The sequence below is a fragment of the Bombina bombina genome, chromosome 5 (assembly GCF_027579735.1).
Source record: "Bombina bombina isolate aBomBom1 chromosome 5, aBomBom1.pri, whole genome shotgun sequence".
NCBI lineage: Eukaryota > Metazoa > Chordata > Amphibia > Anura > Bombinatoridae > Bombina > Bombina bombina.
Window position 1 is genome coordinate 987760597 of NC_069503.1, and position 25394 is coordinate 987785990.

Sequence of the window (25394 nt, forward strand, 5' to 3'; positions counted from 1 at the left end):
TGGATTCAGAACATTGTTTCACTAGGGTACAGAAAAGGTTTCAAGGTAAGACCGCCTGTGAGAAGATTTTTTCTCTCATGCATTCCAGTAAACCCAGTAAAGGCTCAGGCGTTTCTGAAATGTGTTTCAGACCTAGAGTCCGCTGGGGTAATTGTGCCAGTTCCAGTTCTGGAACGGGGTCTGGGGTTTTACTCAAATCTGTTCATTGTACCAAAGAAGGAGAATTCCTTCAGACCAGTTCTGGATCTAAAAATATTGAATCATTATGTAAGGATACCAACATTCAAAATGGTGACTCTAAGGACTATTCTGCCTTTTGTTCAGCAAGGGCATTATATGTCTACAATAGACATACAGGATGCATATCTTCATATTCCAATCCATCCAGATCACTATCAGTTTCTGAGATTCTCTTTTCAAGACAAGCATTACCAGTTTGTTGCTCTTCCGTTTGGGCTAGCAACAGCTCCAAGGATCTTTTCAAAGGTTCTCGGTGCCCTTCTCTCTGTAATCAGAGAACAGGGTATTGCGGTTTTTCCTTATTTGGACGATATCTTGGTACTCGCTCAGTCTTTACATTCTGCAGAATCTCATACGAATCAACTTGTGTTGTTTCTTCAAAGACATGGTTGGAGGATCAATTTACCAAAGAGTTCCTTGATTCCTCAGACAAGAGTAACCTTTTTGGGTTTCCAAATAGATTCAGTGTCCATGACTTTGTCTCTAACTGAAAAGAGACATCTGAAATTGGTTTCACCTTGTCGAAACCTTCAGTCTCAATAATTCCCTTCGGTAGCTTTGTGCATGGAAATTCTAGGTCTCATGACTGCAGCAACGGACGCAATCCCCTTTGCTCGTTTTCACATGAGACCTCTTCAGCTTTGTATGCTGAACCAATGGTGCAGGGATTATACTAAGATATCACAATTAATATCCGTAAATCCCAATGTTCGATCTTCTCTGACTTGGTGGTTGGATCACCATCGTTTAGTTCAAGGGGCCTCTTTTGTTCGTCCAACCTGGACTGTGATCTCAACAGATGCGAGTCTTTCAGGTTGGGGAGCTGTATGGGGATCTCTGACAGCGCAGGGTGTTTGGGAATCTCAGGAGGCAAGATTGCCAATCAACATTTTGGAACTCTGTGCTATTTTCAGAGCTCTTCAGTTATGGCCTCTTCTGAAGAGAGAATCGTTTATTTGTTTTCAGACAGACAATGTCCCAACCGTGGCGTATGTCAATCATCAAGGAGGGACTCACAGTCCTCAGGCTATGAAAGAAATATCTTGGAAACTTTTATGGGCGGAATCCAGCTCCTGTCTAATTTCTGCGGTTCACATCCCAGGTATAGACAATTGGGAAGCGGATTATCTCTGTCGCCAGACGTTACATCCGGGCGAATAGTCTCTTCATCCAGAGGTATTTCTTCAGATTGTTCAAATCTGGGGACTTCCAGAAATAGATCTGATGGCTTCTCATCTAAACAAGAAACTTCCCAGAAATCTGTCCAGATCCAGGGATCCTCAGGCGGAAGGGGTGGACGCGTTGTCTCTTCCTTGGAATTATCAACCTGCCTATATCTTTCCGCCTCTAGTTCTTCTTCCAAGAGTGATTTCCAAAATCCTAATGGAGTGTTCGTTTGTACTGCTGGTGGCTCCAGCATGGCCACACAGGTTTTGGTATGCGGATCTCGTTTGGATGGCCAGTTGCAAACCTTGGACACTTCCGTTAAGGCCAGACCTTCTATCTCAAGGCCCATTTTTCCATCAGGATCTCAAATCATTAAATTTGAAGGTATGGAGATTGAACGCTTAATACTTAGTCATAGGGGTTTCTCTGATTCAGTGGTTAATACTATGTTACAGGCTCGTAAATTTGTGTCTAGAAAGATTTGTTACCGAGTTTTGAAGACTTACATTTCTTGGTGTTCTTCTCATAAATTCTCTTGGCATTCTTTTAGAATTCCTAGAATTTTACAGTTTCTTCAGGACGGTTTGGATAAGGGTTTGTCTGCAAGTTCCTTGAAAGGGCAAATCTCTGCTCTTTCTGTACTTTTTCACAGAAAGATTGCTAATCATCCTGATATTCGTTGTTTGTACAGGCTTTGGTTCATATTAAGATTGTCATTAAGTCAATTTCTCCTTCTTGGAGTCTTAATTTGGTTCTGAGGGCTTTACAGGCTCCTCCTTTTGAACCTATGCATTCTCTGGATATTAAATTACTTTCTTGGAAAGTTTTATTCCTTTTGGCCATCTCTTCTGCTAGAAGAGTTTCTGAGTTATCTGCTCTTTCTTGTGAATCTCCTTTTCTGATTTTTCATTAGGATAAGGCGGTGTTGCGGACTTCATTTAATTTTTTGCCTAAAGTTGTGAATTCTAACAACATTAGTAGAGAAATTGTTGTCCCTTCTTTGTGTCCTAATCCTAAGAATTCTCTGGAGAGATCTTTGCATTCTTTGGATGTAGTAAGAGCTTTGCAATATTATGTTGAAGCTACTAAAGATTTCAGGAAGACTTCTAGTCTATTTGTTATCTTTTCTGGTTCTAGGAAAGGTCAGAAGGCTTCTGCCATTTCTTTGGCGTCTTGGTTAAAGTCTTTGATTCATCATGCTTATGTGGAGTTGGGTAAATCCCCGCCTCAAAGGATTACGGCTCATTCTACTAGGTCAGTTTCTACTTCCTGGGCTTTTAAGAATGAAGCTTCTGTTGATCAGATTTGCAAAGCAGCAACTTAGTCTTCTTTGCATACTTTTACTAAATTCTACCATTTTGATGTTTTCTCTTCTTCTGAAGCAGTTTTTGGTAGAAAAGTACTTCAGGCAGCTGTTTCAGTTTGATTCTTCTGCTTATAATTTCAGTTTTTTTCATTATAAGATTAAAACTTTTTGATTTGGGTTGTGGATTATTTTTTTCAGCGGAATTGGCTGTCTTTATTTTATCCATCCCTCTCTAGTGACTCTTGCATGGAAGTTCCACATCTTGGATATCTGCTATCCCATACGTCACTAGCTCATGGACTCTTGCCAGTTACATGAAAGAAAACATAAATTTATGTAAGAACTTACCTGATAAATTCATTTCTTTCATATTGGCAAGAGTCCATGAGGCCCACCCTTTTTGTGGTGGTTATGATTTTTTTGTATAAAGCACAATTATTCCAATTCATTGTTTGATGCTTTCGCTCCTTTCTTATCACCCCACTTCTTGGCTATTCGTTAAACTGAATTGTGGGTGTGGTGAGGGGTGTATTTATAGGCATATTGAGGTTTGGGAAACTTTGCCCCTCTTGGTAGGAATGTATATCCCATACGTCACTAGCTCATTGACTCTTGCCAATATGAAAGAAATGAATTTATCAGGTAAGTTCTTACATAAATTATGTTTTAAAACAGGCAAATAGGTGAAACAGCCTCACTCTAAGCAACAATCTCAGCCAAGAGAAATGATGGTCTGACCGGTTTCAGTCCTGGCGACCGTAATCATAGACCTGATAGTTTGCAGGTGAATGCAAATTTAAAAAGGTTAAAATACAATCTCATTGGTTGAGAACAATTACATCATTATTAACTCCTAATTCATGTAGTCAGATGAATAATGAAGGAGTACATTTATACATAACAATATGACATATTGGAACATTGGGCTACAGTAAATAATTACATCATTATTAACCCTGTACGCATGTTATCAGAAAGAAACTATAAGAGTATATGTACATGATAGTGTAACATATAGAAACTTTTAAACTCTATTATTGATAGAATTGAAAGGGCACCGAAATACACATACACATGTTTGATATACAGTTGAGAACCAAATCTAAGCATTAGCATTTAATAATTATTACACCTAATCTACACCTTAGAGTCAGATAAAATAAGATAAAATATACACCCTATCGTTTTCTCTGTAATGATCTGGTAATGCCTAAATAGTCATGTGTAGTTGTAGTACAGTATGAGAGTATCAGAGAACCCTTATAACTAAAAAGTATAGGGAGTAAAGTACTTTAATTATGACTTTGAAAGATGAACTAATCCAAATCCAATTCAAACTATTAACACAGTGAATGAATCTACTGTGACTAAAGCGCTCATATAATGCATATATCTTGTATCATGTCAGCAATGAACAAACTCAGTCATTACTAGATGATAAAAGCACCGTAGGCTCTCTGAGTAAGTGCTGTGTTTAAAATGCTGGTGCACAGTGCATACTTGAATACATGTTTGAAACAGCTATAGCTTTTATTAGAAGCATGTTTGCTAATACATGTATATTACAAAAATGCTTCTATTCAAAACTATAATGCATCCATGTGGATTCCAATTTTGGCTGGAATGTCCCTTTAACTCTTTTCAACAACATTGTATTGTCTTAATACATAAGAATCATATTAAGTGTTGAATATGATAAGAAACTTGCTGTAAATTTCAGGGATCATACAGGAAGACGTTGGCACAATTAAATTTTGTGGTGTAATAATTTTATATACCCACTGTGTTATGTGCAGAATAGACCTTAATGTGAGTTGACAGGCATTGAATCTCCAGAAGAAAAAGGGAATGGGAAAAAATATTAAAGCACTGGTTGGGAATTATCTACAATATGTAAATACTGATGTTTTGTAAACGCATCTCAGTTTGACAAACCAGGATAACAAGTATTTTCCTAGATGTCAAGAGTAGTAATTTAGGTGGTTCCTCAATGAGACGTGTTAAAATCAGATTGGTAACAACGTGGCCATGCTGCGGATCTCCTGCAGATGGAGCCAGAGAGTATGTAGCCGTGTTAACCCGAATGGCTCCGGGAAAAGCCGAAGCATCCAGGCCAGGTATCCCTTACCTGTTGAACCACGTGGGAGGTGGGAGGAACATTTGCATCCCAATGACAAGTCACCAACCACTGCAAGGCGCTTTGTAGGGGCGCAGCCTCCGTGGTATTGGCTCCTACACACAAGTGCAAAACAAAAAAAAGGCAAAACCTCCCTATCCCTCCCCTCCCCCAACCTAGATCCTCCTGTAAAGTGTGTGCAGGTCCCCAGGTGTCTTGCTACATATCTATAGGTGGAGGTGACTCAAGGTGTAGGGTGGTGTTGTCTGTTTTGGGACCTATTTTTTCACTCTGGGGATAGGGTGAATTTATTTGTAAATATTTATATATACTTTTTATATAATTGTATCTTTTTTATCATCATGACTGCTGTTTCCCCGGATTATTTGGTGATTTTATTCACTACTACTGCGGGTGCTAATGGTCCCAAATTGGGTTCAGATGAGAAAGAAGTGATTCAGTTGTTATGGAAAGTGATTGACCTAGCTAACAAAAAGGTATGTAAGCAGGTAGATCTACATACAGCTGGCTCATATCTCTAAACTTCTGAATAAATCTCAAAGTATTACCTTCTGAAGAATTTGTAAGCAAGCAACACAAATAAATATTGTGCAAAGGATCGTTTAGTGTTAGTTGAATGCAAACAGCATTGGATGTATGAACCAATAAGTTGGCAACACATATTGTATGTGTATGATTAGATGCACTTACCTGGAGTATATTTATATATGCAGGGGGTAGAGATAATGGTAACGAAGTGTTTTGATTTTGTGACTCTGTATTTAAGGTAGGGGAGCTGCACCAAGTACCAGTCAGTCCTGACCACCTTGAAGTGACAGAAGAATGTGCAGAAGGGAAGGATATTGATTTGGAAAAGCTGAAGACAGCTCCCCGCCTGGAACAAGCTCTGCAACAGGTGACACCTTATATTACCTATCACCAAGCTTGTCATTACTTGGCAGGCACCTGGGTGACAGTGTCAAAACTGAAGGCAGTGTAATATGCTGCTGCAGGATGAGGGTTATAAACTATAATGTTTATACCAAGAAAAAAAACAGCCTGACACTAGATGAGTTTTTTTAAGAACACCTACCATAAAAGTGAAATTATGCCTAGCCCATGCATTTATATGTAATGTTAGATTTACAGATTACAGGTTTTTGAGGACTACACCCACAACAAGCAATTTACTGAACAGACAGGCGGTTTGGGTTGCACAACTACAGCTGTAGTTTTGTTATCCACCTAGGGTTCCTGGTCTGTGGTGATGAATGCTGATCAAATGTGGCTAGTGATCTGCTGGTGATGTCATCATCATTAGTTTTTCTATGTACATTGCTTCCTAAATGCTGGTGAGGGTCTGGCTTATCTTTAGCAAAGTTTCAATCTTTCTTTTAAAGGGATATGAAACCCAAACTCTTTTTGAGTGATTCAGAGCATACCATTTTTTTTTAAAAAAAATCCAATTTACTATCAAACTTGCTTAGTTCCCATGATATTCTGTGTTGAAGCGATATGCAGGTAGGAATCTTAAGGGGCATTAAACACTAAGTAAATTCTAGATAGAATAAGGCATTCAAAGAAAAATATTGACAAAAGAAGTGTAAAGTGTTAGTGTCTAAAAAAGAATGGGAGCTGCCATGTTGTAACTTACCTTCTCTGCTGTGGCCAATTAGGGACAGTTATAAATAGGTCACTAGAGGAATATTGCAATGTTTTGAACTTAAAAGCTCATAATTTCAGAATGAAATTACAGGAAATGGGGACAAAATAAATAATCAAAGTATATTGCAGAGTATATATATATAAACCATCTCAAAGTTAGGGTTGCCACCCGTCCCTTAAAATACAGAACACTTATAAGTTACACATGCTGCAGGGTGTGCAGGGAGGAACATAAATAGTGCTGTCCAGAAACACAATACATGTTCCTCCCTGCACACCCTGCAGCATGTGTAACTCATAAGTGTCCAGGAAAACATGGCTGAGGTGGCAACCCTACTCAGTGTTTAGTGTCCCTTTAAGCACTTCATGACAGGAAATAGTGCTGCCATCTAGTGCTTTTGTAAATAGATAACATTCTTACAAAACTGCTGCTGTATAGTACTCCAGAAATGCTTACGTTCCAGCTTTTCAACAAAAGATACAAAGAGAACTAATAAAAATTGATAATGGAAGTAAACTAGAAAGTTGTTTAAAATCACATTCTCTATATGAATCGTGAAAGAAAAAATTTCGGTTTCATGTCACTTTAAAGTAAATGTAAATTTTGATGCTAAAGTGCCCGGTTTTTAAAACTTTAATTAAAAACAGGGGCACTTTAATTCATCAAAATTTACATTTCACTCCTGTTGTGAAAAAAAACCTTTACCTTTTAATCTTCACAGCAGCTCCAGCTTCCTTAACCCGTTGCAAAACCTCTTTCTGGGTCTAAAATGAGGAATCCGGCTTCCTCCAATCACGGCGTTGTATCAGACACTGATTCCCCCGAGGGGGAAGCTGTGATTGGAGGATAGCCTATCCATCATTTCTGACATCAGAAATGGTTTGCGACAACTGTAGGAGGCTGGAACTGCTGTCAAGTTTAAAAGGTACTTTTTTTTTTTTCTTTGTGTTTGTTTTTTTGTTTTGTTTTTTTCTTCACAAAAGGAGTGAAATGTAAATTTTGATGAATTAAAATGCCCCTGTTTTTAATCAAATTTTTAAAAACCGGGCACTTTAGCATCAAAATTTACATTCATTTTAAGAAGCAAAACCTGTCAAGAAATCTGCCTTAAGTTTTTTTTTTTTTATGTGAAGACCACAGTACAATAGCCAAAATAAATGCAACATTGTGCACATTTTAAAATACAAAGTAATTATATTTTATTTTACTAAAAATGGTTATTCTATTTATATGTTTATAAAGTAATTGCAATTTTAAGTAGATCTAAGTGCAGAGAATGTATGTGGTCATGATGGAGAGCTTACAAAAATACGTTAAAAAAAATAATAATATTTAGGTACCAGGTAAAAGTCATGTAAACTATTGTGATTTTATCAGTCTATGATGTTAAAGGACCATAGTAATTAATTTTTTTTTTATTTTTTTTAACATGTTTTAATTTGTTAGGGGATGTCTTTTTTTAAGACTGCCAACCCTGCACAATTATGTATTTATCCCCTGCAAAGGAGTTAACGGCACAGTAGAAGTACCGCTTAGGACCTGCAGAGCACTGCTGGTCCAGAGCAGAAACTGCTCCTAATCCAATCAGCAGAGCTAGTAGCATGAATCAGCTGTATAACTAGAGCAGATGATTTCATCAGTGTCAAATTACGGTAGAGACCAACAGTGCTCTGCAGCTCCTGAGCAATACTTCTACTGTGTGTTTAACCCCTTTGCAAGGGTTAAACACACAGAAGTGCGGGGTTGCTAGTCTTAAACTACATGCTCTAAAAAAACTAGAAAATGTCATATTTCAACTATTATGGCATTTAAATTACAAAATTCATTCAGGGAATACTGCAGTCCAAAAGTTAGTGACCATTAGAATTTTTTATTTTTTTTTAGCAGAGTAGCTATGTTGTAGTAGAGTCAGGGACAATGAGTGCAGACAAGGTATTTAATGTACCTCTGTATGTAATTACTGTTAAATATCTGCAAACAAATAATAAAAGCTTTTATTTATCGTTTTTGTTTGCATTCTTTTCAGGTCAGGGAAATGCCTCTTGATTTATGTTTATTTTATGTCTGGGGTGGCTAGTTAGGGACAGGTGTAAATGAGAATTGCCACTGATGAAGTGATCACTGTGTAGAATGTTGCATGGTTTGTGTTCAGAATGCTGCAGGATGCTCTCCCGCTTCCCTAGGGGCAGTGCAAAAGCCACAGTTTTAGACCTAAATTACAGGAAAAGCAGGCAACGTGTAACATTACCATACATTGCAAACTTTACTTTGTATAAAGAAACATTTTATAGGGTATTGTGTTTTGAATTGAGTGTCCCCTCACTCTGATCTGCTGTTTGGATGGCTGTCTTGCCAGTTACTATCTGTGCCCAGCATTACACTGCATATTTTGTATAACTAGTAAAATAATTGCACTCAAAGATTACTTGGTATCGAGAGACTGATTCAGGGGGCAAGTCCTACAAAAGAAAGTGTGGGAACTCACCAAGACTTCCATCCCCCTTTCACAATTTATATTGTTTTCATATACTTACACACACAAACACACACACACAACCCCCCCCCCCCCACACACACACACACAAACACACACACACACACTGTATTTATATGCATATAATGTATAAACGTTGGTTAATGAAAGCAAATTAAATCCAGTGAAGGGTTGAATGGTTGCCTTTAGGCCTGAGAATCCTCCTCCTTCACAGCCTCACCCACTTAAGGTACAATAGTTATATTTCTGCTGAGGGGAGCTAAATAAACCCAGATCAAGCCGCACAGAAATGTAAGCACCATGTGTTGCACACATTGGGTGGTGATCACACAGCAGGACTGCTGACAGGCTTGCATTTAGTGTATTGTAGGAAGTGTTAAGGCCCATTACTAGAGGATCTCACTATCCCTCTAACCAGACTGTGCTCCAGCTACTCCCACCAGTAGCGGCAGTGTTTATTGGAGCATTTCTGTTCTCTATCCAGATGGAAGTTAGTTCCTCCTGCAAAAATAGTGCAGGAACTCCGTTCCCATGTGTTCCCACTGGACTTGATGCCTGAACGAACTAATTATACTACTCATTCATTAGTACAAGATAATATTGTTAATATATTATGTAGTATCTGATCCCTAAAGTGTGAAGGGTAATACTGTTCTGATGCTTATAGATCTCTCTCTATCTCTATATCTATATAATGCCTAGAATAGGGAGAAATTGCAGTGGATGAGTAAAGAACTTTGACTTTATACATCTGTAGCATTGAATGAACTACCATCCGGGCTAGTAACTTTTAACCTTTGACTGGTAATCTATAGTAATTTGTATATACTATATGTGTCTGCTTTGTATGAAAAATTGTTTAAAATTGCATTCTCTATCTGAATCCTGAAAGGAGAAAAAATTGAGCCCATGTCATTGTTTTACAAAAGCATAACTGAGTGCTTTGCACTGTCTTTACCTTTTATAATCATTCTAGAGTAGGTTTTAGATGGTTTTGAAATTCCAAGAAATGTTTTAAAACATATTGATGTTTTCATCAATTAATTTTTTTATAAATTATTAAAGCTGTGATGCCATTTTGAAAGATTTCAATTTCACAATAATTGACCTGGGGAGAAACCTGTCAGATGATTAAACAGTGAAGAATGTAAGATTCTTCAATCTGTACATTGTGATGTTGCAAATATTTACTTTTGGCTTGATCTGCTGTTTCCCTGAGTAAAAGGAAACTGTTCTTTTTAAAGATCAATAAAGCTGTAAATTATTGTATAGCTTTTAGATATTTTTTTTTTAATTCATTTATTTTTGAGAGATTCAGGCCTTTCTCTGTGTGATTCTGTAATTTCTGGTAAAATGGACCTAGCCCCTTTAGTAGAAGGAATAAAACTGTATCTGGGGAACACACAAACAATTTTGGTCTCTATCTGATGAATTAAAGGGGCAGTAAACCCTGAGATTGAAATATAATGAGCAGTAAAACAACTTTGCAGTATATCTTTTTATTATTTATATTGCCCCCCTTTAGTTGTCTGAAAATTGTGGATTATCATTTTTTTTTTTTAATTTGAAAGAGCAAGATAAGCTTTTACAAGCCTAACCTTGTCACACATTATCATTTATTTCTGTAGCTCTGGTTCTACCCTAATTTTGGTTCTTTTTTTGTTTTAAAAACAATTGCAGCAAACAAGATGCTAATCTGTTCTAATCCCATTCAGACTCTGCTGTTTAAAAATAATATATGTATGTATGTATGTATGTATAAAAAGAGAAAGAGAACAGCACTCCTGAGATAAGATAGAACAAAAGCTAGAATATCTTCCATGCCTGTTCATTTATATTTGCAACTCGGGGTGCGCGTTCTTTTAGCACACTATGCCCCTTCACAGAGAAAAAATATCCTGTAGCATATCGTATGATCCTGCCCAATGACAGTCCAGCGCCGAAATACCAGGCGATTCCTCTCTGTGGAAAGGCATCAACGTGTGCTAAAAGAACGCGCACCCTGAGTTGCAATTGAAATGAACAGGCATGGAAGTTATTCTAGCTTTTGTTCTATCACAGGAGTGCTGTTCTCTCTCTTTTTTGATAATTATGCAAATTACTCTTGGGTCTCCCTAAGAGTAATGGGTAAGCCAGACGTGGAGCCCGTGCACACATGCCCTTAGAGAGATACAACTGCACCTCACTGATGAGGCCCACAGAAGGACGAAACGATCGTCTGGGGTTGTTGCTTCCCTTGTTCAGAGAAGAATTGCCTGGTATTTCTGCGCTGCACTGTCATTGGGCAGGGTCATACTGATATGCTACAGGATATTTTTTCTCTGTGGAAAGGCATCAACGTGTGCTAAAAGAACGTGCACCCTGAGCAATTGAAATGAACAGGCATGGAAGTTATTCTAGCTTTTGTTCTATCTCAGGAGTGCTGTTCTCTCTCTTTTTTTGATATAATATAATTATATATATATATATATATATATATATATATAATTATTTATTTATTTTTTAAATTAATTCTACTACATTCCTTAAAGTGACACATAACCAGTATCTTACCTACGTTTCATTTCCTGCAAATATTTCTTTACTTCTATTATCAAATTTTGCTCCATTCTCTTGCTATTATTTGTCAAAAAAGCAGCAGTACACTACTGGGGTGAGCCCATGTCAAGTGTCATTTGTGCAGCCGCTAATCATCAGCTAGCTCCCAGTAGACTCATTGCTGCTCCTGAGCCAACCTAGGTATGCATTTTCAACAAAGAATACCAAAAGAACAAAGCAAATGAGGTAATAGAAGTAAATTTGAAAGTTGTTTAAAACTGCACGCTCTGTCTGAATCATGAAAATTTAAATTTTGACTTTAGCGTCCATTAAGCAAATGTTGGTTGAGAGTTCTTGCAGTGCATACAAAGACTTTAATAGAGAAGAGTAACAATCTCCTGCTTGCATGTCACTGTAGCAGCGGCCAGAAAAATTGATATTTATTTCCCAGGCAGAAAGTGCTCTAAAACATTGCGGCTTGAACCCTAGTTGGTGGCGGATAAGTCACGCAAGTCATCCGGCATACGAAGATAAAATACAGCAGCGTGTGGACAATTTTTGCCCAAGGCAGCTCATCTCATCAGGCCTTTTTTACTCAAATGTATCGCCCAATGTCAGTCCCTTCGAGATCCATCCCTCATTCATCTTAATAAAGGTGAGGTAATCTAGACCTTTTTGACCTAGGCGACTTCTCTTTTCAGTGACAATACCTCCTGCTGCACTGAAGGTCCTTTCTGACAGGACACTTGAAGCGGGGCAGGCCAGAAGTTCTATTGCAAATTGGGATAGCTCAGGCCACAGGTCAAGCCTGCACACCCAGTAGTCAAGGGGTTCATCGCTCCTCAGAGTGTCGAGATCTGCAGTTAAGGCGAGGTAGTCTGCTACCTGTCGGTCGAGTCGTTCTCTGAGGGTGGACCCCGAAGGGCTGTGGCGATGCATAGGACTTTAAAAGCTCCGCATGTCCTCCATCAACAACACGTCTGTAAATCATCCTGTCCTTGCTGGCGTGGTCGTGGGAGTCGGAGGATTACTTTCACCTAGTACAGGTCGTTCTCCTTCAGCTTTTTTATACGAGGGTCCCTCAACAAGCACGACAGCATGAAAGACCCCATTTGCACAAGGTTGGATGCCGAGCTACTCATGTCCCGTTCCTAGTCCTCAGTGATCTCACTGAAGGTATCTTCTTCCCCCCAGCCACGTACATAACCACGGGTACCAGATAGGCGACAACGAGCACCCTGGGATGCCTGTTGTGGTTGGTCTTCCTCCTCCTCCTCCTCCCTCCTTCTCAAAGCCACATTCCTCCTCTGACTCCTCTTCCTCACAAGCGATGCTGATAAGGCTGTTTCTGATGGTGATGGTGACCACAACTCTTCCTCTTCACGCTCATCTAAGGCCTGATCCAGCACTCTTCGCAGGGCACGCTCCAGGAAGAAAACAAATGGTATGATGTCGCTGATGGTGCCTTCAGTGCGATTGACTAGGTTTGTCACCTCCTCAAAAGGACGCATGAGCCTACAGGCATTGCGCATGAGCGTCCAGTAACGTGGCAAAAAAATCCCAGCTCCGCAGAGGCTGTCCTAGCACCCCGGTCATACAAATACTCGTTAACGGCTTTTTCTTGTTGGAGCAGGTGGACGAACATTAGGAGTTTTGAATTGCAACATGTCAGGCTGTCGCAAATCAAGCGCCTCACTGGCATGTTTCGCCGCTGGATATCTGAAAAGTGCGCCATGGCCTTGTAGGAACGCATGAAATGGCCACACGCCTTCCTGGCCTGCTTCAGGACGTCCTGTAAGCCTGGGTACTTATGCACAATGCGTTGTACAATCAGATTACACACATGTGCCATGCACGGCACATGTGTCAACTTGCCCAATTTCAATGCCGCCACCAAATTACTTCCGTTGTCAGAAACTACTTTGCCGATCTCCAGTTGGTGTGGAGTTGGCCACTGATCCACATGTGCGTTCAGGGCGGACAGGACTGCTGGTCCGGTGTGACTCTCTGCTTTCAGGAAAGTCAACCCCAAGATGGCGTGACACTGCTGTATCCGGGATGTGGAATAGTACCTGGGGAGCTGGGGGGGTGCTGTTGATGTGGAGCAAGACGCAGCAGCAGAAGAGGACTCAGCCGAGGAGGTTATGGAGTAGGAGGACTAGAGGAGGTGGCAGCAGGCCTGCCTGCAAGTCGTGGCGGTGTCACCAACTCCTCTGCAGAGCCACGCATTCCATGCTTGGCAGCCATCAGCAGGTTTACCCAATGCGCAGTATAGGTGTTATACCTGCCCTGACCATGCTTTGCAGACCAGATATCAGTGGTCAGATGGACCCTTGCCCCAACACTGTGTGCCAGACATGCCATTACTTCCTTTCGCACAATCGAGTACAGGTTGGGGATTGCCTTTTGTGCAAAGAAATTTCGGCCGGGTACTTTCCACTGCGGTGCCCCAATAGATACAAATTTTTTTTGAACGCCTCAGACTCCACCAGCTTGTATGGTAAAAGCTGGCGGCCTAAGAGTTCAGACAAGCCAGCTGTCAGACACCGGGCAAGGGGGTGACTTTGTGACATTGGCTTCTTACGCTCAAACATGTCCTTGACAGACACCTGACTGTGGGCAGATGAGCAGGAACTGCTCCGGAAGAGAGACGGAGTGGCGGATGGTTGAGAGGGGGCAAGGAGGACAGCAGTGGTTGACGTGGCTGAAAATGCTGGACCAGGAGGAGGATGGCGGCTTTGAGTTTGTGTGCTGCTTGTACTCATCTGTAATGCTGCCTGACTGAGACATATCACTGTTATCTACATCCTCTGTCAATGATGGTTGCGCATCACTCATTTCTTCCAACTGATGTGTAAATAACTCCTCTGACAGATCAAGTGAAGTGGCTGTGGTGCTAGTGTTGGTGGTGGCGGCAGGCGGGCGAGTGGTAACTTGAGAGGTGCCCGAAGATAAGCTGGAGGAGGATGGTGCGTAAAGGTTCGGAGCAGAAGCTATAGAAGATTGGGTGTCCTGTGTTAAAAAGTCAACTATGTCCTCAGAACTTTTTGAGTTCATGGGACGTGGCCTCTGAACACTGGGCATTATTCTAGGGCCAAAGGGAATCACATCACCACGACCACGACGGCACCTGCGGGGTGGCCTGCCTCTGCCTGTCTTTTTTTTTTTTTTTTTTTAAATGTACACTTACACTACTATTAAACAAGATATGAGTGGTGGCACTGGGCAAGTGGGCCCAGTATAAGCTGTAAGCCTGACACAAAAAAGCAGACTGATGTTTCACAATCCAAAAAGTTTATTTTTTTTAAATGTACACCTACACTACTATTAAACAAGATATGAGTGGTGGCACTGGGCAAGTGGGCACAGTATACGCTGTGAGCCTGACACAAGAAAGCAGACTGATGTTTCACAGTCCAAAATTATTTTTTTTAAATTTACACTACTGTTGCACCAGATATGAGTGGTGGCACTGGGCAAGTGGGCACAGTATACTCTGTGAGCCTAGCACACACGCTGGCAGGCAGGCAACTGCAATTAGATTACACTAGCAGTCTGATGTTTCACAGTCAAAGGTTTTTTTTTTGTTTTTAATTTACACTACTGTTACACCAGATATGAGTGGTGGCACTGGGCAAGTGGCTTGGCAGGCAGGCAACTGCAATTAGATTACACAGGAAAAAAAAATAAAAAAATCAGGTTCTAGCCCTAAAAAGGGCTTTTTGGGGTGCTGTCCTTACAGCAGAGATCAGATGAGTCCTTCAGGACTGTAGTGGACACTGAATACACTAGCCTAGCTATCAATTTCCCTATTAAATCACCAGCAGCTACACTGTCCCTCCTCTCACTAACAATGCAGCTTCCGAATGAATCTAAAATGGCTGCTGTCCAGGAGCTGGGAGGGTCTAGGAGGGAGGGTCTGCTGCTGATTGGCTGGAATGTGTCTGCAGACTGTGAGATACAGGGTCAAAGTTTACTCAATGATGACGAATAAGGGGCGGATCGAACATTGCATATGTTTGCCCGCCGCGGCGAACATGCTATGTTCGCCGGGAACTATTCGCCAGCGAACTATTCGCGACATCACTACTGATGATATCAGCTTGATAAAGGGACAAAGGTCCCGAAACGTTGCTGTTTGTTACCCTTTTGTTTTAAACAATAAATTTGCTATGCTGTCACTACCCTTTGTATTTGGATTACTTTGAGTGGGTTTGGGAAGTTGCCCACTGTGACGTGCAAGCATACCTATGTGCTGGACTTTATTTGTGTTGTATGATTTTAGATAGAGCAGGCAACTTTCTAAATTACTCCAATTATCAATTTTTCTTTGTTCTCTTGCTATCTTTATTTGAAAAATGGAAGAATGTAAACATGGAAGCCGGCCCATTTTTGGTTCAGCACCTGGGTAGCACATTCTGATTGGTGTCTAAATGTAGCCACCAATAGGCAAGCGCTATCCAGGTGCTGAAACAAAAATGGGCCAGCTCCTAAGCTTAAATTCAAATAAAGATAGCAAGAGAACATAGAACAATTGTTAATCTGAGTAATTTAAAAAGTTGCTTAAAATTGCATGCGCTATCTGAATCATGAAAGTTTTGATTCTACTATTCCTTTAAAACTAGAGCACAGTACTTTTTTTCTAAATCGTATAATTTACTGGGGCAGCACGGGCAGGGCCTTTAGTAGTCTTAGTTGTTCTGTGGTCTTAAAAATAACACAAAAAATAGATAATAAAAGTGCTGCATACAAAACATTGTTTTTATAATTTGTTAGTACATATCTAATAGTTGTGCAGTTTAGGGACAAACCCTTGACAAACCTCTTGTGTAATATATTTTATTTCTTATGCTTTGGCCAGTTTGGTAGAGAGAAATGAGCTCCTGGGCACATACAGCAATCAATAGACGTTTGACGATTTTGTTTTGTAAGCCGAATATAGCGTGGTTAGTGGAATTCGGGTATTTTTGGCTCCAGATTTTTGTGTGAAAGTGCAACAGACAACGATCTGTGCAAACCCAAATCTTAGCGCGTTGGCGTTGCACCTTCACACAAATAAATTAAATCGGCAAATGCACATGTTTAGCAATAAATGTGCTTAATGTAGGATCTTAGATTTCTGTATTTCACTATATCCACTGCATTCTCTCTGAGGTTAAAATTTGAAAAAATCAATTATAGAAAAGTATATTGCACATATTTTCACTATTCTTATTTCAAGATTTTTATGTGGAATTTAGTGTCTTGAGTTAAAGATCAATTTAAATAAAATATTAAAGGGATACAAAACCCAAACATTTTCTTTCGTGAGTCAGAGCATGCAATTTTAAACAACTTTCCAATTTACTTCTATAATTAATTTTGATGCATTCTCTTGGTATCCTTTGTTGAAATAGCAGCAATGCACTTATGGGAGCTAGCTAAATACATCTGTAGGACAATGACAAGAGGCATATATGTACAGCCACCAATCAGCAGCTAGCTCTTGAGCCTACAGTACCTGGGTATTTCTTTCAACAAAGGATACCAAGAGAACGATGCAAATTAGATCATAGAAGTAAATTGGAAAGTTGTTTAAAAATGGTATGCTCTATCCTGTGGCGTATTTAGGTTGACATCTGACAAGGGCAGGCAGCATATCTGCACAAGGTCTTCTCCTTCAGCCGCACCTTGTAAGCATATCCCCGGGCATGTTTCTCACCAAGAACGCTTCCACTGCAAAAATTCCGGTGGCTCTAAATGAAGCAACGGTTTAAAGGAGCACTGCCTGTAAAGAGCGACCTTAATCAATGCACGTGCCTTGTCTTCTCTGTAAAAGCCTGCACTTTATCGCTCGCTGTACTGTGTGCTGGCTTTTAGATAGCGGATAGGGCAGATGTTCTGCCCCTCCCAAATCTGCTGCCCTAGGCACCAGCCTTGTTGGCCTAGGCCATAATACACCCCTGGCTCTATCTGAATTATGAAAGAAACCTTTTGGGTTTCATGTCCCTTTTAAGAATCCTAGCACATTCTGGCTAATTCACATGATATTGCCGGACACTACACACATTACAAGGAGATATATCTGTACAAGTGTAAATTAAATAATGCAGTAAACATTTCTGCGATAATTGAGCATTTGATACAGGACTAAGAAAATAATGGAGAGTTAGATGATATATAATACATAATAATAAAACATTTAATGATACTTGAATATCTGCCATTAACAGTTTCATTTCTTGTGCCTTACAGTTTAACCAGTCAGTTGGTAATGAGCTAAACATTGGTGTGGGCACTTCATTCTGCCTGTGCACCGATGGTCAACTTCACGTCAGGCAAGTGCTGCATCCTGAAGCCTCTAAAAAGGTAATTTACCTGCACTTTTATTTCTACGTCTTTTAATGTTTGTGCTTTTGTTTACAAGATTCTTGTTACAATGTACTCCAAAAGCAGCTGATAAAAGGTTTGGTTTTTTTTTTGTTTGTTTTTTTAAAACACATTTTAATAAAATGTAAAACTGTACAGGGAGGTGAATATTACAAACAAAGCAGATATTGAGTTACCAATTTTTTACCCATTGACTATCAAATGCTGTAAATTTGTTACTGTATATCAATTGGTACATCAAGGGAGTGCAGAATAGAAGACACAATTTAAACTGTCTTAACATTAATCAGTGGGAATCCATACACATATATTTTATAGCTCAGGCATTTGATGTGAAATTTACATTTGATTTTAGGGTTTTTGTTAAACAATAGAAGTTAATTGTATTCACAGCTGCTGCAGGAACACCCTTTCGAATGGGTTGAACTTTCTCTCCCTTCAGTCCCCACTGGGAAGTTGATTTTTGCTCTTGTTTACATAGTTTTTATGTAGCCATTACTGCCGTATTGAAAATTTCAATAAATGTGCTGGATTTAACAAGCAAAAACAGCTGTTTCAAAACATAAAAGAAAGAGGAAATATTTTGTTAATAATTTAAAGGGACACTGAACCCAAAAAAAAATTATTTCGTGATTCAGATAGAGCATGCAATTTTAAACAACTTTCTTATTTACTCCTATTATCATTTTTTCTTTGTTCTCTTGCTTTCTTTATTTGAAAAAGAAGGCATCTAAGCTATTTTTTTGTTCAGGACCATGGAAAGCACTTGTTTATTGGTAGGTGAATTTACCCACCAATCAGCAAGAACAACACAGTGTGTTCACCAAAAATGGGCCGGCATCTAAACTTACATTCTTGCATTTCAAATAAAGATACCAAGAGAATGAAAATAATTTGATAATAGGAGTAAATTAGAAAGTTGCTTAAAATTGCATGCTCTATCTGAGTCACAACAGAAAAAATTTGGGTTCAGTGTCCCATTAATACACTCCAGCAAGTAAAATGGATTATTTGGAACGCACTTGGGGGATTGTACAGTACACGGTTCCTTTAACATAACCAGCTCTAAACATCTGCTGTATTATTTATATCAGTCCTTACAGTCTTAAAGGCACAGTAAACACCTTCTAATTTTAAGACTTTTTTTTTATTGTTTTGCTATAGAATAACATATCAGCCAAGTCTTAACACTTTTAAAACAAATTATCAATTTTACTGCAATACGTTTTTAGTAGCCAACCAGCCAATTTGCATTACTTTTAGGAGCCAATCTGGGCTTTAGTACACAGAAAAAAAGGCTAGCTATTTTCAATAAGTTAGTGTAAAGTACATTGTTTTGCACTTGTTATCTTATAAATCCAATTAGGGACATATATGTAGCAGAGTTAGTCTTAATAAATTATCAGGGTGCATTTCATGTTCTGAGAATTAAAAATTGCTCAATTCTCAGAGCTAAATTACACAAGAATGGTGCAAAATAAATAATGAGAATAAATAGCAAAGTTGTTTAATTATGCAGAATTTAAACATTTTTATATAAAAATCGCAAGGTGTTAAACACGAGAAGGGAGGGACATTGAAGGGGTCATTTAATACAAACTTGAAGCAAATGCAATTGCAGCTTCATATCTGAGAACTGGGGCAAAACAATTTTTTTGTTGGCCCCCAACCTTCTCTCTAACCAACCTCTCACCCTGCCTGGTCTGCAGCGGAGTGGCCCTTCAACATGTGCTGTGAGCACAAGTTATTCTATGGCCTCTCTCTGCTCCCTGCCACTGGCCCCCAGCAAATGATGCAACCCTGCAGCATCACACCGGCCCTGAAAAGCTGAACAGGCAGCGCGCCCCCCAACATTGCAGGTTCTGCAGGGCCAAGATTTCAGTCACTGTGAGAAGCATTTTGCATTGAATAATGCAGATTTGTTTTGTCAAATTAGTGCTTTTTTTTCTATGTCACCTTTGCTGAACAGTTACAGCCATATAAAAGTATGTAAGGCCAGATTTAACATAGTTGGACAGACAGGGGTGTACATCTTTGCCCCTGTCCGCCCAGCTTCGCATCTAGTGGGCAGCAATACGTTGCCCGCATTTATCATTGCACACTGCGGTTAGTGTGCAACACCGCCCCCTGCTCACACTCAGCCAATCGCGCACAAGCAGGGGCTGTCAATCTCCCCAGTTGGAAAAATCCGGTTGGTTTGAGATGCACCACATGTGGTGCAGTGGGTTAAGAATCAGTGGTCTGATGACTGCTGCTTCTTAAATCTCCGCTACAGATTCGCTCATGGGAACCTGCAGCCAACGGTGCTCCAACACTTTGGGCTTTAGTCACAGTATTAAGGTAGCTCATCACACGTTATCAATAATAATAAAAAAAAAATTGTGAAAGGGAACCATATGCAGTTTTAAAACTTAGATTTCTAAGGGGTAGGGGGGAGTGGATGGCATTAGAGTGGAAGAATGGTGGCGATGACTGTTGGTAGAGCTAGGCATTTGGGGATTGGGGGGTGTTGAGATGTGGCTAGGCAGTTTATTTGTATAGTTAGGTCTATGGGTATAGCTAGGTTATAGGACCGTGATGGTGGCAATTTTTCACCCCCCCCTCTCAGTATGATCACAGTGGGGGTACATATTAAAAGATAGGGTTGCTTGTTCACCTATGTAGGACGACCACTGAAGTCTTACATACCTCATTAAAAAGGAATCACATGAAATTATAGAAATATAGTTTGTCTGCCCACTAAAAGTATGTATGTATGTATGTATGTATGCTTTTTTTATATCCACTTGTCAATATGCGCATTATCACTCATCTAGGTGTGACCAAAACAGGCAGTGTATTATAATTATATCTTCCCTCAGTGCCATCAGTCTCGTCTGCTTTCTGGGTGCTTAACCTGTATAATGCTTTTGGCTTTAAAGTGGAAACAATCATGTCAAAACAAGTCTGGTTCCTTTCAAAAGGATTTAATATCTCTCTATTATACAAGACATCTCTCTTTCTAACAAATTGTTATCTATTTTATGACTTAAGTCTTGTGCTGTATAAGGATTCCACACACACTGTATTTTCATGTCATGTATAAGCAGTACCAATTCAACTCTAAATACATTTTGCATTGAAGAATAACATAAAAGCGGTTTTAAACTTAATTTGAATTGTGCAGGCCATTCTTAGTAAACTGTTGTGTTTATACTCGCTGGATACTAAGGACTTCTCACTTAAATGTAGTAAAGAAACATAACCAGACGGCCATCTTTAAAATGAGGGTCATAGCTATGTAAGCTCTGTTATACCTGATATAGGTTTTTTTTTAAAATGTCAAAATAATCATTTTGGAAAGACAAGATTGTGTATCGGTAGTAATTATGTACTAATTAGCTTATTTTGTTATAGTTTCGTTTAGCCGATTCTAATACCTACTTTGCAGTAGGGCAGCCTGTTCCATTCTTTGGGTGTGTGAGCTACGGATGCCAGGGCGACAGATTCACATGCCTGAAACCCCTCATACTAAACCCAACATTTCCAAATTTGAACCAGCTGCTTAAAGGACCATTAAATACTCAAACATTGCATAATAAAAATGTGATGCCACTTAGTCTAAATTTTCAAATTAGTAGCCAATTTTATTTTGTCTGACAAATTTCACTGTTCCTTCCATTTTCCATGCCCCCTGTATTATGTAACATCCATCAGCCAATCACAAAACGCATATATGTGAAATGTTGCGCATGCTCAGCAGGATATATGGTTGCCAGGTGTCCAGTATTCAACCGGATAGTCAGTATTTTAGCAGACTGTCTAGTAAAATAGTCACAAATACTGGACACTTACATTTTTTGTTGTCTGTTTAGCTAAATGTAAAAGATCGCCTATGCCTCAGTGCATTACAAATATGGAAGACAGAAGTGAGAGGCAATTAAGGGTGTAAAATCACTTCTATTTATGTGTGTTACTGGCTGCAAAAGGGTAAAATTACTGCTTTTGTTGTGAAAAATATATGCATGGTGTGATCGAGAGGGGGTTAAGGTAGAGCTTTTGGGGGGCATTGTTCAACCCTACCTACCAATGTGTTAGTCGCCAATAGATTGACTCGGTGCTTTTGTATGCAGCTGGCAACCTGAACAGGAGAGAGTACCTCAGAAAGTGTGCCTATAACCAGAATCTGCTTATTTTGATAATGGAAGGTGTTTTTTTTTTTTGTTTTTTTTTTTTGTTTTTTATTGCTAACTTTTTCTGAATCATAAAAGTTTAACCCCTTAGTGACCAGACCACTTTTCAATTTGTTGACCATCTGGGACCAAGGCTATTTTTGCATTTCTGCGATGTTTGTGTTTAACTGTAATTTTCCTCTTACTCATTTACTGTACCCACACATATTATATACCGTTTTTCTCGCCATTAAATGGACTTTCCAAAGATATGATTATTTTCATCATATCTTATAATTTACCTTTAAAAAAAATATAAATTATGAGGGAAAAAGTGAAAAAAAAAAAACACTTTTTCTAACTTTGAGCCCCAAAATCTCTTACACATCTACAACCACCATAAAATACCAATGCTAAACAGTTTCTAAATTTTGTCCTGAGTTTATAAATACCCAATGTTTACATGTTCTTTGCTTTTTTTTCAAGTTATAGGGCAATAAGTACAAGTAGCACTTTGCTATTTCAAAACCATGTTTTTTCAAAATTGGCGATAGTTACATTGTAACACCAATATCTGTCAGGAATCCCTGAATAACCCTTCAAATGTATATATTTTTTAAAAGAAGACAACCTAAGGTATTAAACTTGGGGTATTTTGGCTTTTTTCATGCAACCATTTTACCACCAATCTATGCCAAAGTTTGGGGGGGGGGAAATAATTTGATTTTTTGACAAAATAGCAATTTAAGAATACATTTACTGATAATGTTAAGGGTTACTGCCAAATAACACCCTAATATGTCTTCAGCAGCATTTCCTGGGTACAGTGATACCACCCATGTATAGGTGTGTCGGGTTCTCGGGGGGCTAAAAGGCCTTAATTTTAGGAAGCGCATTCCAGTTTTTCAACTTGGAATTTTCACATCGGTCATCATGCACCCATGTCCTCTTTGGGACATTTCTGAAGCCGGCCAATGAAATTTACCCCCATCAAACCATATATTTTTGAGAAGTAGACCCCCTAGGGTATTTGAAATGCTGGTATTTTCACACTTTCCATGAACTTATTTAACCACCAGTCTTTGTCAAACTTTTGGGTAGTCATTTTTTTGTGTTATTTTTCACACACATTGTACTTTAGGCATGGATTCTCAGTTCCTGTTATGTGTTACTGCCAAAAAACACCCTAATATGTCTTCAGCAGCATCTCCTGGGTACAGTGATACCACCCATGTATAGGTGTGTCGGGTTCTCGGGGTGCTAAAAGGCCTTAATTTTAGGAAGCGCATTCCAGTTTTTCAACTTGGAATTTTCACATTGGTCATCATACACCCATGTCTTATTTGGGATATTTCTGAAGCTGGCCAATGGAATTTACCCCCATCAAACCATATATTTTTGAAAAGTAGACACCCTAGGGTATTTTAAATGGTGGTATTTTAACACTTTCCATGCACTAATTCAACCACCAGTCTTTGTCAAACTTTTGGGTAGTCATTTTTTTGTGTTATTTTTCACACACATTGTACTTTAGGCATAGATTCTCAGTTCCTGTTATGTGTTACTGCCAAAAAACACCTCAATATGTGTTCAACAACATCTCCTGAGTACAGTGATACCACCCATGTATAGGTGTGTTGGGTTCTCTGGGGGCTAAAAGGCCTTATTTTTAGGAAGCGCATTCCATTTTTTACACTTCCCATTTTCACATCCCAAGCACCCATGTTCTATTTATGACATTTCTGAAGCCGGCCAATGTAATTTACCCCCATCAAACCATATATTTTTGAAAAGTAGACATCCTAGGGTATTTCAAATGCAAATATTTTAACACTTTCCATACACTAATTCAACCACTAGTCTTTGTCAAACTATTGGGCATTCATTTTTTTGTGTTATTTTTCACATACATTGTACTTTAGACATGGATTCACAGCTCCTGTTATTTGTTACTACCAAAGAAGACACCAATATGTGGTCACCAACATCTCCTGAGTTCAGTGATACCACCTATGCATAGGTTTGTTGGCTTGTTTGGGCGGTGCAATGCCAAATGTCTGACATGTGTTTGTGATTTTTTTTCACATTTAACATATTTTCTTTGCCTATCGTCTTTTTTGGGGGTCTTTTAACATACCCCAATTTATTTGTTTTCCATAAATGTGATAATAAATTTAAAAGTTGACACCCCAAGGTATTATACATGGAGTGGTTTTTATGACTTTGATGCAACCGTTTTAGCCCAAAAAATTGGAGAAAGTATATGGTGGTAATTTTTCAATTTTCATTGTTACAGACACATTGCTTTTTTACTATGATTTAGGAGAGATTGTTGTAAGTTATTGCAAAAGAATACTTCAGGTTGTTTTCTGCAAGGCACCCTGAGTACACCTATGCCCCGCATGCATAGGTTTGCCAGGATTTTGGGAAAGTTATGTTACAATTTTATGACTTGTGATTTTAGTTATTAAAAATGAGAGTATTTCTTCTGATAGGCCTATCTTTAGTTTGGGGCCTATCGCATACCCCACTTTTATTTATTGCATTCAAAGTGTATATTTTTTAAATGTTGACACCCCAAGGTATTGTATATGGTGTGCTTTTGATGCCTTTGAAGCAACCGTTTTAGCCCAAAAAATTGGAGAAAGTGTATGGTGGTAATTTTTCAATTTTCATTGTTACAGACACATTGCTTTTTGACTATGATCTAGGAGAGACTGTTGTAAGTTATTACAAAAACATACTTAAGGTTGTTTTCTGCAAGGCACCCTGAGAACACCTATGTCCCCCATGCATAGGTTTGACAGGGGTTTTGGTTAAAAAAAAAAACAGGCCCAATTTTAGAAAAAAATAGAGTAGTGAAATGTAAAAATCTGGCACAGTAAAAGTAAAAAAAAAAAAAAAAAAAGACATCTAACAGTAAACATAACCAAAAAAAAATAAAAATATATATAACAGCAAATGTATTTTTTTTTTTTCAAAAATTGACCATTGTATGGTACCGCTTGAAGCAGTCCCCAATGCAGAGTGCAGGCTGTCCAGGGCAAACAGGACAGTGATACATGGTGTCCCTTCTCTTCCCCCTCTTGGTACAGACTCTGCATTTTTTTTGTGGTTTCTGCTTTGCGGCAGTAGGGGGGATTTTAAAAATAAAATGGGTAGCCCCAACTCTGCTCTCTCCCATCACCGCCCGGGGAGCAGGTGCATCATGGTACAAAATCCCCATAATAATCTGGAGCTGAAACTGTAAAAAAGTCTTTTTAACTCTGGGGTTTGCTTTTTTGAACAACAAAAAAGCGTTGTGGGTTGCAATCTGCATTAGGTAAATTGCAAACTTTTTGTACCAG

General features: G+C 39.0%; 1 protein-coding gene across 3 annotated transcripts in view; it reads left to right on the forward strand.

The window, feature by feature from the left end:
- The first annotated feature begins 5042 nt into the window (after positions 1-5042).
- The window catches only part of ESRP1 (epithelial splicing regulatory protein 1), a 202597-nt gene continuing 182245 nt past the window's right edge, over positions 5043-25394 (forward strand). For 2 of the 3 annotated variants that reach the window (XM_053715208.1, XM_053715209.1), the window contains exons 1-3: positions 5043-5326; positions 5617-5745; positions 17762-17875. In XM_053715208.1, coding sequence (XP_053571183.1) covers positions 5192-5326; positions 5617-5745; positions 17762-17875 — 378 coding nt within the window. In that variant the 5' untranslated portion in view covers positions 5043-5191. The remainder of the gene's footprint in view (positions 5327-5616; positions 5746-17761; positions 17876-25394) is intronic. The other variant, XM_053715210.1, reaches the window with a different exon arrangement.